At 44.1% G+C, this 18,808-nt stretch overlaps 1 protein-coding gene across 1 annotated transcript in view; it reads left to right on the plus strand.

The window, feature by feature from the left end:
* HAO1 (hydroxyacid oxidase 1) overlaps positions 1–18,808 on the plus strand; it is a 73,339-nt gene that overhangs the window by 22,686 nt on the left and 31,845 nt on the right. The window contains exons 5-7 of the mRNA XM_073672252.1: positions 127–218; positions 13,258–13,416; positions 13,522–13,591. Coding sequence (XP_073528353.1) covers positions 127–218; positions 13,258–13,416; positions 13,522–13,591 — 321 coding nt within the window. The remainder of the gene's footprint in view (positions 1–126; positions 219–13,257; positions 13,417–13,521; positions 13,592–18,808) is intronic.

Here is an 18,808-nt window from a genome sequence, read left to right on the forward strand (position 1 = left end):
ACTTTTGGAAGAAAAGAAGGAAAAATGGGAGCACCAAAACAAAAATCGGTTAAGCACAGAAGACTATTATTTGATGGATTTCTATGGCTGTGCATGTAACTGTTTTGATTGTATCTTTCTTTTAAGCGGTGGATGCAATAGAAGCTGTGAAGTGTGGCGTAAGCGGCATCTTGGTGTCCAATCATGGTGCACGGCAGTTGGACGGGGTTCCAGCCACAGTAAGTGCATGGTTAGTTTATCATGTACAGCACGTCAAAGGGTCTAGAAACTCAACAGAGATGCAGCTTGTGAAAATGTGAAACTGTTTATATCATAAAGGTAACACATAACTCTACAGCTGTATAACTTTTCTTCTGCCATCTATAAGCAAATCTCAAGTTCAAGGAAATTAAAGAACATCATTGACCCTTTCTGCTGATACATTGAAAACATGATGTACACATAGGGGCCGATTCACCAAACAGTTTCCACCAGAATTCTGGCATAAAACTGCTTATACTTGGTATAGATGGGAAAGAGAAAAAAGCACCAGTATCCAAATTCTACGATTTAGGGCCATAATTGACTTAAAATGCGTCAACAGTGGTTTCTGTTTTATGGGATTGTATCTGAAGCCATTCTGATACTTTTAATTGTGCAAGAACAAAGCAAGACATTTTAAATGGGACAATGGGTCATTTGGATGCTGATGCTTTTCTTTCTCTTTCATAAAACTGATTGAATTGTCGCAATATTTTTGAGAAACTCAAAATTGTGAAAAATTGCGACTTTTTACACTGTGATGCCAGTCCCGGCCAGCTCCATCAACTTTTTGAATAGTGGGTTGACAGGACAGGACAGACAAAAGTCCAGTCTTAATGAATCAGGGCAGTAGTCTATAAGTAAATGACATTCATTTTGTACTCACTGGTCATTGGCCGCAGTAACTTTGTTCACTGAACAACTAAGCAAAATGCATTTGCCTGTAGAAAAGAAAAACAACAACTTGCTTGTTGGTGCCACAAATTTTGCAGTCAATCTTTTCTCTCTAGTAGAAAAAGTGTCTCAGTAGCTTGTGTGACCCTTAGAGCAAATTTCCACATATCGAGCTCAGTGTAGTATTCTGTGAGGAGTAATATATTTATATATGCTTTTTGGATACAAAGCTATATTATGGGGCTTTCCTCGGCTACTTGAAACTCTTCCATGGACAGTCTTAACACCAGTCACTCCAATTAACAGATTCCGGGGAACGCTTTAGTTTTCACTAGTGTTGAGCCACCCCCGTAGTGTTCGAGTTCGGTTCGGTTCGTCGAACACCCGTGTGTTCGCCGAACTGTTCGTCGAACTGTTCGTCGAACACCTTCGAACACCGTTAAAACCAATGGCAGGCAAACAAAAACACATAGAAACACATAGAAAACACCTTCAAAGGTGTCCAAAAGCTGACAAACTGCTCAGAAGACACAACTAACACATGGAAAAGTGACAAGTACATATAGTCATGCGAAAAGAAAAGAGGTGGAGGAGTAAAAGGAGGGGGAGACACAGATATAGGCATGTCATGCCCTTCTAAAATCCAAAAAGTGAGAAGCCGACACGTTCAGTCCGCTCCTGCCCGTGCCACCTCCGCGTCGCCGGGTTTGTGCCAGAGCCGCGGTGAACCCTGACGGCCAGCCCCCCTCTCCCAATACTGGTGCCTGTCCGCTGGTGGGTCGAGCGAGCCCCCCTGTGGTGGAGGCAGCTCTAAGCTTTTTAATTTAAATTGTCTCTCTAATTTGAATGAATACACTTTAAATCCATTTACAAGGATCTATTGGAGGGCAAGTCTCATGCCAGCAGCCGCGTAATTCCAGCTCCAGTAGCGTCCACTAAAGCTGCTGCAGTTAAAAAGCTTTTATAAGGATCGAGCTCGGCTGTCCACCGCAAGGCATCCTACTGCCAGTCCCAGCCCCTATGCCTTGGGGTGCCTCCTGATGCTCTTCACTGAGTATCCCGTGGTCCCGAAGCATTTCCTTTGAAAAAATTAAGTGTCCAAACTACAGGTGGTGTAGCTTGCTTAACAGCCGGGATAATCCGCTGACTAGCAGACACTGCTACTAGGCACAAAGTATTTCCTGGGCTAGATGCAGTTAAAAATTTGTAATTAGATACTCTCGTTGGATGCTGAGAAAGCATTCCATAGAGTCTCCTGGCACGCCATATATGATTCTCTTAAAAAGCTTGGGGTAGGGGTCTAGGGGACCCTTTTATAGCCAAAATCACGGCCCTGTATCGCAATACGTCACCTAGGCTGAAGATAAATGGAATTGTAGCACCCTGAGGGCTCGGTTGCTACAGAGGTATTGCACCTCACCCAGAGGTGTGATATCTCACTCTCAGGTAAGGATGTAGTGTGGATCAGGACCCGACACCTGCATGCATTACACCACATTGCCGTGGGGCAGGGCGACCAATATGCCCCTGAGATGGGCACGACAGTCCCTGTCCCTGGCTGGAGTGGGGGGAGGGAACACTGAGGAAGGGGAACCCTGTAGTGCAGGAGCAGGGAGGAAGCAGTTCCTGGGTGCATTGAGAAGGGAGTATAAAAGGTGGGCACCATCTTAGTTCAGTGCAGAGAAGTCTGAGCAGAAATGGCAGAGAGCAGGGGCTCTGCATGAGCTCTGCTCCGAAGGCAGGCCTAGTAACAGAGGCCCAGGCCTGGAAGAGGGAGAAGGAAGGAAGAGGAGCGGAGAAGGCTCCAGGAACGAGGAACAAAGGGATCCCAGGGGTGCGGACGGGTGAGTCGCCACCGCACGCCCGAATCCACCCGCGTGGAGGGGTCAGGCCAAAGGGGGAGACCGGTCCCCGAAACTAGTGGAGGCAGGAAACGACCCTCAGCTAGAAACAGGAGGCTGTGACATTTTATGTGGCGCAGCCCCTCGCTACACCCGCTAGGAAGGCACCACATAGGGTCAGGGAAACTGGCGCCAAGTTTACCAAGAGGAGGCCCGAGGCAGCCGGACAGAAGGGTTGGTAAGAAAGGCCAGACAAAGGACACACAAAGGGGGTCCTGTGAAGTGCTCCAAAGTTATCTGGGAGTTGTCTGAGCCCCTCACCTGGTGAGCACAGTACGACGTGGGCAGCCGTTACCTGCAGACGTGGTCTGGATAATAAGAACTGTGAGTAAAGGCCCTGGACTGCATCACTGACTCCGTGTCGTTACTGCTGCTGCCCTGCACCATCACCCCCATCCTCCGCATACACTGCCCTGAAGCTATACTCCTCCCGTGGGGAGTTATGCTACGCTCTGCTGCACCCACAACACCAGCCTCAGCGGTCTGCCCTGGAGCGGAGGTTCACTCTGACCGCAATCCACGGGTGGCGTAGTCGGACATTTAAACATCAAAACCACATAAATAGTTCCGCCACTGGTTTGACCGCCCTGAGCCACGGAACCGGGTCGCCGCCACGGAGACTACAACCACCAGCATCCACCAAAAAGGGTCTGGCTCCGGGTGTCACAAGGCCCAGGGGGCGCGTCAGAACATTTTCATCACCTTTCACAATCACCAATGGGACAAGGCAGGGATGTTCTCTGTCCCCTCTCTTATACATCCTAGTGACGGAGCACCTGCTCTCATCAATTCGCCATAACCCCAATATTAGGTGGATTGAGGTGGGAGGCACCGAGTACAAGTGCTCTCTATTTGCTGATGATGTCCTAGTATATATCACTCAATTACATATATCCATCCATGCTGTTATGGCTGAAATAGATCACTTTGTTACATGGTCAAATTTTAAAATCAATGCAGCGAAGTCTGAGGCCCTCGATGTCTCCCTCCCCAAATCCATATAGGATTCCATCCAGTCCAACTTTCCCTTTGCCTGGCCCTCACAGGGTATCAAATACTTAGGAATTCCTATTCATAGAGACCTCTCCCATCTATGTTATCTTAATTTTGGACCCTTTATTGAACAACTCCATACAGACCACGGTTGGCAAGTTAGAACTGTAAGATTCACTACGTGAACCACTGGTGTTTTGTGGAAAAGCACATGTACACTGTGTTCCAAATTATTATGCAAAAAGTGTTTAGGAGTGATAAGGGAAGAATTTGTTTGTTTGTCAGTTAAACTCATTGATGGTGATGTGTGTCAGGGCTCTTTATATCACTGTAAGCAATTGCAGACACCTGTGCTAATTAGTTTGGCAGGTGTGTCCAATGAAAGGCAAGACTACTTAAGAAGGCTGTCTCACATTATTAAGCAGCCTACATTTTCTGCCAAAATGGGAAAGAAAAAGGATGTGTTGGCTGCTGAGAAGCAACAAATTGTGGAGTGTTTAGGTCAAGGCATGACTACAATCAACATTGTGCAATGATCAGGATGAAGTGTCTTGGCAATCAAGAAGTATGTAGCTGATTCACAGTACACACGTGTGCGTGCTGATAAGGGCAAATTGAGGACTCTTTCCTACAGGCAATTACGTCAGGTTGAAAGAGCAGCGGCAAAAAAGCCTTGTCATAGCAGCAGACAAGTTTTTGAAGCTGCTGGTGCCTCCAACGTCCCCCGAACAACAAGATGCAGGGTCCTTCAGAGGTTTGCAGCTGTTCACACAAGCAGAAACGGCTCCAGTGGGCCAAACATTACATGAAGACTGATTTCAAAACTGTTTTGTTCACGGATGAGTGCCGTGCAGCGCTCGATGGTCCAGATGGATGGAGTGGAGGATGGCTGGTTGATGGACACCCCACGCAAACACGGCTACAGCGCCAACAAGGAGGAGGTGGAGTAATGTTTTGGGCTGGAATCATGGGGAGAGAGATTGTCGGCCCCTTTAGGATCCCTGAAGGCGCTAAAGATGAATTCCATAATGTATGTGGATTTTCTCAAACAGCACTTCCTGCCATGGTTCAAGAAGAAGAACCGTGTATTTCACAGCAAGATCATTTTTTTGCATGATAATGCACCATCTCATGCTGCACATAAAACATCTGCATCTCTGGCTGATATGGGCATAAAAGGGGACAAACTTATGGTGTGACCCCCATGCTCCCCTGACCTCTACCCCATTCAGAACCTTTGGAGCATCATTAAAAGGAGTGTCTATGATGGCGGGAGGCAGTTCACATCTAAGCAACAGCTCTGGGAGGGTATTCTGTCCTCATGCAAAACAATTGAAGCAGAAACCATCCAAAACCTGACAAATTCAATGGACGAGAGAGTTCAGAAGCTCCTTTCGAACAAGGGGTCCTATGTGAAAATGTAACATCACCTAGAATAAAGTTTTGAGTTGAAAACTGTTTGATTTCAGTTTCTAACAACCTGCTAATGCTTATAATTTCAAAAATGACCATTTTTTTGGTCTTTATTAAAATGAAAAGGTTGATCGAAAAGTTTGGGGGATCTAAGAGTGTGGCAACCCAGTAGTCATGATTACTTCGAATTCTGACAATATGAGGGTCATGCTGCAGGTAGTGCAGCAAGAAGGCACTTATGTGTCTTGCGCATCTCGGAGCCCCAAAATTATTTTCCGGGCTAGATGCAGCTAAAAATTATTTTTAATTTTAAATCTGGTGAAGCTTTAGTATAGATGGCCTAATAGGATCAGTGCTGCACACTGCTACAAAGCCCAAATTATTTTCCAGTCAAGATACAGATAAACATGATTAGTAATTTTAAATCTGGTGGAGCTTATTATAGATGGCCTAATAGAATCAGTGCTGCACACTGCTACAAAGCCCAAATTATTTTCCAGCCAAGATACAGATAAACATGATTAGTAATTTGAAAGCTTAAAACGGTTGGTAGGGTGATTTTAACCAATCATCAAGCTTTTACTCTCCCCAGGATGACACAGGGGTAGAAAAGTCGTTTCGGATCCATGATTTGTTCATCTTTATGAACGTGAGTCTGTCTACATTATCAGTGGAGAGCCACGTGCGCTTATCTGTCAGCACACCACCAGCAGCGCTGAACACACGTTCAGACAGAACGCTGGCTGCGGGGCATGACAAGATCTCCAAGGCGTAAGTGGCTAGCTCCGGCCATTTATCCAGATTGGAAGCCCAAAAAGAGCAAGGGTCCAGTGACACAGTCATGGCTTCAATGTTTACTTGGAGATACTCCTGTACCATCGTCTCTAGGCGTTGACTATGTGTCAGACTTCTTGTCTCCTGTGGCCTTGCAAAGGATGGGCTAAAAAAGTGGTGAAATGATTCCGCAAAATTGATGTTACCAGCAGATACTGTGGTTCTGTTACGGTTTGAGTGCTGAACACTTGACGGTCCCACGGTTGGCAAGTTGGAACTGTGAGATTCACTACGTGCACCACTGGTATTTTGTGGAAAAGCACATGTAAGATTCTGCAACAGTCTCTGCTGATACTCCTGCATGCGTGCATCCCTTTCTATGGCAGGAATAATTTCTGCAAATTTACTTTTGTACCGGGGATCTAGCAGTGTGGCAACCCAGTAGTCAGGATTATTTCTAATTCTCACAATTCGAGGGTCATGTTGCAGGTAGTGCAGCAAGAAGGCACTCATGTGTGTTGCGCATCCAGGAGCACCAAGTCCCTGTTGTGTTGGTGGCGAGGTAACAATCATGCTTCCTTCCTCTGTCCTCTCCCCCCAACCTCGCACAACAGAAATGTGATCAAGGTCTCCCTCATCTGATGAATCTTCCATCAGTTCGTCCTCCACTTCTTCCTGGGCTCCTGCACCTTCCTCACTAGTTTGGCTGCTACCATGCGCCCTGGTAAAACCATCTCCCCCACCCTCACATGCCTGCCGCCTTGGTGCTGCCGACCGTCTGGACCTTGCAGATGTTAGCCCTTCCACATACAACTCCTCCTCTACTTCCTCCACCTCCTCTTGTGCCACCACCTGACTCCGAATTCTGTTTAACATGTGCTCCAGCATGTAAATCACCGGAATAGTCATGCTGATAATGGCATCGTCAGCACTAAACATCTTCGTCGCCATTTCAAAACTGTGCAGAAGGGTGCATAGGTCCCTGATCTGAGACCACTCCTCCAGCGTGATTTGCCCCACCTCTGGATCTCGTTGGCCCAGGCTATACGTCAGAACGTATTGCACCAGGGCTTGTCGGTGCTGCCACAGTCGCTGCAACATGTGCAGAGTTGAATTCCACCGGGTAGGCACATCGCATTTTAGCCGGTGAAGTGGCAAGCCCAACGACTTCTGTAGAGATGTAAGTCGCTGAGCTGCGGGATGCGAATGGCGGAAGTGAGCACACAGCGACCGTGCCCTCTGCAGAAGGCCATCTAGTCTGGGATAGTGGGCTAAAAATTGCTGGACAACCAGGTTCAACACGTGAGCCATACAAGGCACGTGTGTGACACTGCCCCGGGGAAGGGCCGCACCCAGGTTTGCAGCATTGTCGCACACGGCCTTCCCTGGTTTCAGGTCCAGTGGAGACAACCATTCATGAAATTGGTTCTCCAGAGCTGACCACAACTCCTCAGCTGTGTGACTCACATTTTCCAGACATTTCAATGTAAAAACCGCCTGATGACGTTGAGCCCTACTGCCAGCATAGTAAGGAGGTGTGCAGGATCCCTTCTGCGCAGTTAGAAAGCTTGTGGCATGACCAGACAGGCTTTGGGTGCAGGTGGAAGACCGAGAGGAGGTTGAGGAGGCAGAAGCAGTGGAGGAACTTTGACGTAAAGAGGATTGACACACAACTCGTGGGGACGGCAAGACTTGGACAGCAGCCCCTTGTCCTGCTGTCACCATAGTTACCCAGTGCCCAGTCAGCGACATGTAACGCCCCTGTCCATGCCTACTCGTCCAAGTGTCTGTGGTGAAATGCACCCTGTCACACACAGAGTTTCTCAAAGAAGCGGTGATGTTGTGTGCGACATGCTGGTGGAGCGCAGGCACACCTTTCTTTGAGAAGTAGTGCTGACTGGGCATCTGGTACTGGGGCACTGCGACGGACATAAGGTCTCGAAAATCCTCTGTGTCCACCAGGCGGAAAGGCAGCATTTCTGTAGCCAAGAGCTTGCAGATGGTGAAATTCAACCTCTTAGCTTTCTCATGGCTAGGAGGAAATGGTCTTTTACTTGTCCACATCTGAGGGACCGAGGGCTGGCTATTGTGCTTAGACGGGGTTGATAAGGGTGTCCCCGGCAAACTGCCGGTCTGTGAGGAAGATGCAGGCGGACATGTTAGGTTGCCTTGATCCAAAGGTGGTGCTATCGATGTCGGACAGCGCTCAACACCAGCTGGTGTTACCACCTCCAAAGAAAATGATGACCTGCCAATCACGCTGGCTATTGCGGGTAAAGAGGTGGCAGGTCTGCGCCCCAAAAGAGGTGTGACTGCTGTCCCCCCAGTCACAGAGGATGAAGAGGCCGCGGATGCACAAGATATGGCAGACGGTGGTTGGCCCGGCCGGCTAGGCCGCATTGTAGCACACTGAGCTTCCCACTGCAACTTATGCTTCATGTCCATGTGCCGGTTCATGCATGAAGTACTCAAACTATGTATTTTTTGGCCTCTACTTAGCTTTTGCTGACAAATGTTACAGATAACACGAGTTGGGTCATCTTTATCGATCTGAAAAAATGCCCAGGCTATGCAAGGCTTAGCACCCATGCGACCTGAAGAGCCACCACGACTTGTGGTGAGAGGCAGAGTTGTTTTTGAGGATGCAGTTGTTGACGTGCTTCCAGTACTACGTCTCTGTCCAGGAAGGCGCAACCTGACCTCTTCGTCACTAGCATCTTCCTCCACCTCCTCTGCTGACCTCATCTCTTGTCTGACTGTGGGTTGACAGTAAGTGGGATCTCCAACCTCATCATCATCACCCTGTGCGTTATCACACCCGTCGTCCTCAGAGCCAACCTGTTCCTGCCCTGACAAAAAACTAAAGTTGTCGCTCCAATCAGGTATTTGAGTCTTATCATCGTCTTCCTCATTGTCTCCACCAACAGGAGTTACAGTTTGGGAATGAGGGTCTACATTATGGTCAGAACCTTCTGCGTCTGGTCCTGGATCCGACTCATAAAGATTCTGGGCATCAGTGCAGATCATTTCCTCGTCTGGATTCACAGAAGCGCTGGAGTCGACCTCTGATTCCCAGGCTATAGTATGAGTAAACAGCTCTGCAGACTCAACCATCTGTTCTACCTCATACTCAGACGGGCAGCTGGAGATTTGGGAGCTGTGAGGAAGCAAGTGCGATTGGGGTGACACCTTTGAGGACTGGAGTATTTGTGATGTTGAAGTTGATGTGGAGGAGAGCCCACTTAAAGGAGCACTTGATATCCGTTGAAGCACCTGCTGTTTTTGTGCCTCATCTGGAATTTGTAGCGATTGGCGTGGCCGTAAGAAAGGGATCTTATCACATTGTCCGCTAAAAGAAGTAGACATTTTAGTTTGGCTGGAAGATGGTCTTTCTTCTGCAGATGTTACTGTTGCTTTAACACCTACCCCACGGACACAACCTTTTTTCCCCTTCCCAACACGCCTATTCCCCTTTCCACCAGCAACAGGCCTTTTTCCACTCATTTTGGTGGTTAACTAATTCACAACTCTGGAGTTGTTTGCACAAAAAAACAATGGATGGGAACCGAGCAGAGCTGAGTGGCCAAACTGTGGTATTAGGCCAAAACTATTGGCTGGGTTAGATGCAGAAAAAAATTATATTCAATTTGCAACCTGATGGAGGTCAGTATAGATGGACTAATAGAACAAGTCCCACACACAGCTAGAAGCCCAAATATTTTTTCAAAGGTAGATGCAGAAAATTTTTTTATTCAGTTTGCAACCTGATGGAGGTCTGTATAGATGGATTAATAGAACAAGTCCCACACACAGCTACAAGCCCAATATTTTTTCAGAGGTAGATGCAGAAAAAAATATATTCAGTTTGCAACCTGATGGAGGTCAGTATAGATGGACTAATAGAGAAAGTCCCACACACTGCTAGAAGGCCAAATATTTTTTCAGAGCTAGATGCAGATAAAAATTATTTTTAATTTGCAACCTGATGGAGGTCAGTATAGATGGACTAATAGAGAAAGTCCCACACACTGCTAGAAGGCCAAATATTTTTTCAGAGCTAGATGCAGATAAAAATTATATTCAATTTGCAACCTGATGGAGGTCAGTATAGATGGACTAATAGAACAAGTCCCACACACAGCTAGAAGCCCAAATATTTTTTCAGAGGTACTGTAGATGCAGATAAAAATTATTTTTAATTTGCAACCTGATGGAGGTCAGTATAGATGGACTAATACAACAAGTCCCACACACAGCTAGAAGCCCAATATTTTTTCAGAGGTAGATGCAGAAAAAAATATATTCAGTTTGCAACCTGATGGAGGTCAGTATAGATGGAGTAATAGAACAAGTCCCACACACAGCTAGAAGCCCAAATATTTTTTCAGAGGTAGATGCAGATAAAAATTATTTTTAATTTGCAACCTGATGGAGGTCAGTATAGATGGACATATAGAGAAAGTCCCACACACTGCTAGAAGGCCAAATATTTTTTCAGAGCTAGATGCAGATAAAAATTATATTCAATTTGCAACCTGATGGAGGTCAGTATAGATGGACTAATAGAGAAAGTCCCACACACTGCTAGAAGGCCAAATATTTTTTCAGAGCTAGATGCAGAAAAAAATTATATTCAATTTGCAACCTGATGGAGGTCAGTATAGATGGACTAATAGAACAAGTCCCACACACAGCTAGAAGCCCAAATATTTTTTCAGAGGTACTGTAGATGCAGATAAAAATTATTTTTAATTTGCAACCTGATGGAGGTCAGTATAGATGGACTAATAGAGAAAGTCCCACACACTGCTAGAAGGCCAAATATTTTTTCAGAGCTAGATGCAGAAAAAAATTATATTCAGTTTGCAACCTGATGGAGGTCAGTATAGATGGACTAATAGAGAAAGTCCCACACACTGCTAGAAGGCCACATATTTTTTCAGAGATAGATGCAGAAAAAAATATATTCAGTTTGCAACCTGATGGAGGTCTGTATAGATGGATTAATAGAACAAGTCCCACACACAGCTAGAAGCCCAATATTTTTTCAGAGGTAGATGCAGAAAAAAATATATTCAGTTTGCAACCTGATGGAGGTCAGTATAGATGGACTAATACAACAAGTCCCACACACAGCTAGAAGCCCAATATTTTTCAGACGTAGATGCAGAAAAAAATATATTCAGTTTGCAACCTGATGGAGGTCTGTATAGATGGATTAATAGAACAAGTCCCACACACAGCTAGAAGCCCAATATTTTTTCAGAGGTAGATGCAGAAAAAAATATATTCAGTTTGCAACCTGATGGAGGTCAGTATAGATGCACTAATACAACAAGTCCCACACACAGCTAGAAGCCCAATATTTTTTCAGAGGTAGATGCAGAAAAAAATATATTCAGTTTGCAACCTGATGGAGGTCTGTATAGATGGATTAATAGAACAAGTCCCACACACAGCTAGAAGCTCAATATTTTTTCAGAGGTAGATGCAGAAAAAAATATATTCAGTTTGCAACCTGATGAAGGTCAGTATAGATGGACTAATACAACAAGTCCCACACACAGCTAGAAGCCCAATATTTTTTCAGAGCTAGATGCAGAAAAAAATTATATTCAATTTGCAACCTGATAGAGGTCAGTATAGATGGACTAATAGAATGATGCTATGCCCAAAAGATTTTACTTCACTAGGTGCAGTAAAAAAATTGGTATTCTATACACAGGTGGTATATCTTGCAACACAGATAGGCTACTCCACTGACTAACACACTCTGCAATAGGCCAAAAAGGATTAGCTTTGCTAGATTCAGCCAAATGCTGTGAAAAAAACTTGCACAGCACTGGCACAGACCTGCCTGGCAAAAACTGATAGGAACTGATGTAACCTAGTCCTGAAAAGGACTCCAATTACAATTAGTCTTTACTCCCACAATCTATCTATTTAAGAGCACAGACCTGCCTGATAAAAGTCGTAGGAAATGCTGTAACCTAGTCCTTAAAAGGACTGCAATCACAACTATTCCCTACTCCCAAGCTATCTGTAGATTTGTGCGAAAATTGGCTTGAAATTAACAAGGTATAGCGCACACAGCAACAGCGGTGCCGTCTAACACGCAGCTGCAGCAGTGAGAAAATGGTGGCGACGGGGAAAATGGCTTCGTCTTATAGGGCAAGGACATGTGACATACACTGCCAATGACACATGCCCTTGCTTGTGTGAAAAAAAGCAGTTCGCTCCGTGTGTGCGCTGCTGATAGGCTGACAGATTGCACCTCCCCACTGTAAATGCGGGAAAGAGAAAAAAAAATGGAGATCTTCATTGTTCCTGCAGAGATCCATCCCCTGCTCCTCCCCCCACCCCGCTGTACACTCAAACTGCGTATTAACATTAATTTTCATCATTACTGAGAAAAAATCCAGTTATGATTTTGGTGCACGAATAGTTATCGAACATAACCTCGAACAGCCGAATTTTTCTCAAATTGTTCGTGTTCGCCGAACGGCTCGAACACCGCCCAAAACAGCTCGAATTTGAGATTGGCGAACAGTTCGAGTAGAACAACGCTCATCTCTAGTTTTCACCATTTCACCCTTATACGGGCACATGGCCTTTGTTGAGAAAGCCCTTGGTTGTGTCCACAGAGTGGCTGCCGGCTGATAGAGATTTAAAATAAAGTGTTCAAGAGTATTCACTTTAACGAAAGTCCATAGAGAAAACAGCTATTTTACACATATTCTGATGAAATATACCGGAAAAAAATGTATTGGGGTAAGGCCAGGATGTTGTCATTATACAGAGAATTGGTATGCAAATGCTCATTCATGGGGTGGAACACGGGGTTTGGGGTATATGGGGGTATATTTAGTATATGGTTATGTGCAAAATAGTTCACCAACATTTCTAACGCAGCACTACAGTGCCTCTCTCAGACCTCACCAAAATTTGGCAAATTTATTTTAATCTAATGCTGATCTTTGTACACCTCATTGGATGCCATCTCAATAGTACACTGTATCCCAGCATATACGTTCCTAATTATAATACACACAGATGCTGGATAATTATGCAGAGACCCTGTATACTTTATCATGCCAGCTCTCTCTGATGATGTATGAGGTTTATTATTAGTGATATTATTACTGTAGCTCATGGCAAAAACATTCTGATATTGTACAGTGAGGGATGGTTGTGTCTTTTCCTAATGTTACTGATTTATATGTGATAGTGAACATCATTTATTCAATGTTTTACCCCACAGCTTGATGTGCTTCAGGAGATTGTGAGAGCTGTGGATGGGAAAGTCGAGGTTTATCTGGATGGTGGAGTAAGGAAAGGAACTGATGTTCTGAAAGCTTTGGCATTGGGCGCCAAGGCAGTGTTCATAGGAAGACCTGTGTTATGGGGTTTGGCCTATCAGGTACAGTAGATTTATAGCATATGGATTTTTACTAGACATCTAAAATATATTACAATTATCAGTAGGATATGAATTGCTTATGTACACCTTCTTTATTAACACAAGGGTGAACATGGTGTGGAAGAAGTACTTAACATTCTAAGAGATGAATTTCGACTGGCCATGGCTCTCTCAGGTATGTTAAAGAGTAAATACATTCATTAATTTTATATATATATATGTATATATATATATATATATATATATACACATGTATCTACATATAGAATATAGATTTTCCCATCACTGAGGGAGGAGATGACAGTTGGTGCTTATATAGTTCTATGGAGAGAGGAGGGGAGAGGGAGGAGCTAGAGACAAATATAGATATTCTGCTTTTCCTGAAATGACAGGTACACTTTAATGTATTTTCTTCATGGCAGCAAAAATCATTTCACACCATAGTTAGTGTGACTATCCCTTAGTTTCAGGTCTGTTCCTTCATCTATACATAGCAAAGCTTTTATATTATGTTGTTCATAGCGCAGGGTCTGGAGGGATGACAAAGGCCGGTCACTTCTATCGCTAACTCTTTGAGGTATAAGCCAGGAAATGCTTTGCCGCAGTTTAGCACATGTGAGCTATTCCCTCTTTTTTAGACATTTATTTAATGCTAATTTATTTTGTTTAGTAAATCCAGAGTATTTGTTTTTCCCACAGTGTTTCTTAAGTTATTTAGGTTACTTTACGTAAATCAAGAAAAGACATGCTGCAACCACAGCCCATGCAACCGGCCTTATGTGCTTATGTTACTGCAATTTGCAATAACTGCAACTTACTACATAAAATCTCTATCTTACTGCATCCGTTATCAGCACAGGCTTATAGCATAATTGGTCATCATGGCACATGGTTTTGAATGCAGATCCTATTCAGTAACTTCTCCACGGATTATGAGTTGCATATAAACCAATTTTTCTACAGTGTTACATTCTATTGCAACTGGTAATGTCTCCAGATATCTGGGCAACACACTAAAGCCGGCCACACACATTAGATGGCTGTGAGACAAACAATGCATTGGCTGCCCTTTTGGCTGACAGCCATCTATACGATCTCACCCATACACCCATACTCCTGTGCTCTACATGAGAAAGCCACCGACAGATATGTCTGGCAGCTGATTTATCTTTGTCAGAACAAAGTGATTGACAGTCCGAATTTGGGCATACCCGATTTGACATCGCCCCGACAATCAGTTGGCCAGCTTCCCCATATACATTAGAGTGTCACCTGAACCCGCTGATATTGATGGGTTCGTCCGACATTAGTCTATTATGTATGGGGGCTTCAGCCTATGCTCGTCTCCTAAAGCAATGGAGTAGAGATTATGAAACCATGGAAAACAAATGTCTTGGCCTGTGTGATGTCATAAGTTATACTCATGTAGTCTGCAGCCTGGAGGTCTGGATTATGTAAGGCTGGGATTTAGCTGTAGCTACTTGTTTCATACATACAGAAATCTGTCATGGAAAATGGACTTCTAAGTTTCCAAAATCCAGTGTAAATGATGATAAATCAAAGAAAACCTGTGTAAAATCCTGTTCAGACTTTTTCTGCTGCGGTGAATTTTTGCAGTATTTGAAAAATGGAATAGCTAGCTATGCTACATCCTTGCTATGAATATGTACCTATTCTATCTACCGTATTATACAACCTCAAAATTGTATGGAGCCATAATATGACACCCAATATTACAGTACCCAAAGACTTATATCGGACCATACTCTTCCTTTAAACACCTCTGGTTATATAGAGAGGCATATATAGAATTTTGCTCTCTTGGATTCAGTATGAAGTATTATGCCATTGTCATGATTCCTCCTATCAGTGTGTCTGGACACAGTAAATGACAGTTCTGATGTCCAAACTAGGACAGGGCCATGCTGAGCTATCAGTATGGTGATTGACAGCTCAGCCATCCAATGGGATGCTGGGGGGTGCTGAGCTGTCAATCTCTTGAGTGACCGTTTAGCCATCCAATCAGGACCAGGGTGTATCAGTTCTTCATCCAGGCTGTCTCCTGTTAAGAGTAATTACCTGGCTATTTAGCCAGCTCTATGCCTTAGGTTGCTACCAGTTGTACATTTGCTCAAGAGGTGTGTATGTGCTTTGTGCTCTTAGTCTTGTATTCTGATCTTTGCTGCTAAACCTTGGATTTGCTTTGACTATCTGTTTGCCTAGCCCCTTTGTCGTGATCCTCTACCTTCTTGGAATTCTGACCTCAAACTGTTATCTGACTACGCCTTTGTCTCACTCCTCTGTCTATGACTTACCTTCCTGGCTTTTGACCTTGAACCTCTTGACTACCCAGCTTCACGGCTTGTCCATGAGTAGTGACTATCGTTACAGCCCTGTTGTATATGACGCTCCATGTAGGCTCTCTATAGCAGCACATTGAGTGCTGACATCTCTGTATTACAGAGCCATATGGACTTTGTATATATGACATTATTTTAAATAAAAGGGGAGATTATCCGTGTGAAACATGTAATGACTGACAGTCTGTTCTTCTGATCCACATGTCTCATACTACTAATGCCCAGTTTTCATTTAATATAATCTGCTCTGGAGTTAAATTCTCAGAAAGATCTCTGTCCGGCCCAAAGTTCTTAACAGCTCATTTACATGTTAAGGAAAACCTGGATTTGTCTGAAATAAGACATCGGATCAAAGATATCAGAGTAACATTTTAATCTATAACTTGCAGGCCCATAAAGACGGAAATGGGCTGATCCTACTGACAGATTCCCTTTAAAGTATACTAATAATCAGAACTTTTACATTACACCTTGCGATGTAATATATGATAAATATATTATCTGTATGTAACCTGCGTATGGTCCAAAAATGCAATTTTTCCTTACGGAGCTTCATCCTAATTAGTTGGCAGTGCATTCAAGCAGCGATTAGAACAGGCATTTAATGTGTAATACCCCATAAAACCCCTTTATTTGGCCAGTTCATTAAAAGAGGATTTATAGCAGGTGTCAAGCTTCTCTGTCACATTTCAAGGCATGGCTTTACCCGAGACAAAAGTGTCCAGGTAATGACTGACATGTTGAACAATTCAGACTTCAACCTATTTATTTATTGTTCTTAGTTTTAATCTCTTCATTGAAATCAAGGTCTTTGTAGTTATTTTAATCTCTTCAAAGACAAGACAGCGAAAAACTATTAAAACTTACATTTTACTGTAATTTTCTACTGTTAAAGGGGACTTACAGTATTTGGTTTGGTATATAGACAGGGCACTAATAATGAGAACACTAAACTTATCCAACAAAATTTAAAGGGAGTCTGTCAGCACAGAATGACTGATCAAACCAAGTACAGGCGCTCAGTCGGTGCATCATGGCGGAGCAATTCATTTAAAACTTTTGAATGTGCAGTGTATTTCCAATGGAGGAGGCTGAAACAGGTCTGGTCACATCAAGGTCGTCAACTTCCTATTCAATTTTTCCTGGACAACTGGACAAAAATTCATGGATGGTCCAAAATTTTTATGGACATTTTCCACGCCCCTTAAGGTCATGCTCCTTAATAACAACTGCGCACCCTGAATTGTCTAAAATAAAAAAGAATAGTATAAATATTGAGAATTACATCCAGTATACTGGACAGTAGAAGTGGTACTGTGCAGTGTACATATATATATATATATATATATATATACAGTACAGACCAAAAGTTTGGACACACCTTCTCATTTAAAGATTTTTCTGTATTTTCATGACTATGAAAATTGTACATTCACACTGAAGGCATCAAAACTATGAATTAACACATGTGGAATTATATACTTAACAAAAAAGTGTGAAACAACTGAAAATATGTCTTATATTCTAGGTTCTTCAAAGTAGCCACCTTTTGCTTTGATGACTGCTTTGCACACTCTTGACATTCTCTTGATGAGCTTCAAGAGGTAGTCACCGGAAATGGTCTTCCAACAATCTTCAAGGAGTTCCCAGAGATGCTAAGCACTTGTTGGCCCTTTTGCCTTCACTCTGTGGTCCAGCTCACCCCAAACCATCTCGATTGGGTTCAGGTCTGGTGACTGTGGAGGCCAGGTCATCTGGCGTAGCACCCCATCACTCTCCTCCTTGGTCAAATAGCCTTACACAGCCTGGAGGAGTGTTTGGGGTCATTGCCCTGTTGAAAAATAAATGATGGTCAAACTAAACGTAAACCAGATGGAATAGCATGCCGCTGCAAGATGCTGTTGTAGCCATGCCGGTTATTATAAGAATACACTAGATTACAAGGCTATACAATTAACTATACAATGGTATTTGGCCAGAATAAGAGATATAACAATTAGGATTACAAAACACAGGAATAACAACGATAAATCAGTTACCGTTCTCGTGGTGCAAGGGAGGTTCTGCTATCCCACAGGTTTAAGCTTAGTTGCAGTCGTCCAGGCCTCAGTAGCACATGGCGAAGGTGCTTCTCCCACTCAGAGACCTGGACCCGACGTTAGGAGTTGTTCACATCATCTCCTTGGTCAAAACTGAGGGGGTTTCTGGCTGTCGGCTATACTAAAGTCTTGTCACGCCCACTCTTGGTGATGTCAGTTTACTAAGCCCCGCCCCCCTACCAATGCCAGTTTTGGCTCCATTTGAGGAAAGTACCCATAACTTTACCTGGGGTGATCTCATCGTATCACCAGAGGTCTCATCGTGATCCTACTCTTCTGGGGAAGCCACTGACTCTAAACATGCCTCCCCTGGGACCTTGTATATGGTTCTTCTAAATATCTAGCTTTCCAGGGCCCGCATGGATTTATAAGTCCCATGATTGTGTCCGCGGGCACCTTCCCCACATGATACATTTTATTTGGGTTCCCTAACTTGTATCGTGTGGTTATGAATTGATAGTATGTCTGTAGCTTTTGGCAGCCATTTTCCACAAAGAAAGCACATGGTTCCTTGGGACAATGGAGAGGCTGGCAGGCTTGCACAAATGGTTTGCTTCTGGTTTCAAGTGACATCAAGGTGTTAATTACCCCCGAGGGTCTCGCTGACTCTGTCCTGCTTGGACACAACAGAGCTGGCCCATCTATTTACCATATCAAAGAAGTTCCTTGAGACTGATCTCCAGAGGTGGGGGCGAAGTGCTCTGTTTACCAGGGGCTGGAGAATGTGATATGGTAGGAGCTGTGTGAGGGATTTTTAGAAATGACAATAGGGAATATCTTCAGGTATGACGTATCATACCTAAGATGGCGGCTAACTTTCATGACACCTCCCCCTATAAGAAGGCGCGAGGGGGTAACACATTCCTGTGTTCTCCCATGCGTCCTTCTGCACCCTCCCCTTGCCGGGATAACCCGTCAGCGTTACCGTGGTCA

The sequence above is a fragment of the Phyllobates terribilis genome, unplaced genomic scaffold (assembly GCF_046119375.1).
Source record: "Phyllobates terribilis strain yellow unplaced genomic scaffold, ASM4611937v1 Scaffold_3__8_contigs__length_932513732, whole genome shotgun sequence".
NCBI lineage: Eukaryota > Metazoa > Chordata > Amphibia > Anura > Dendrobatidae > Phyllobates > Phyllobates terribilis.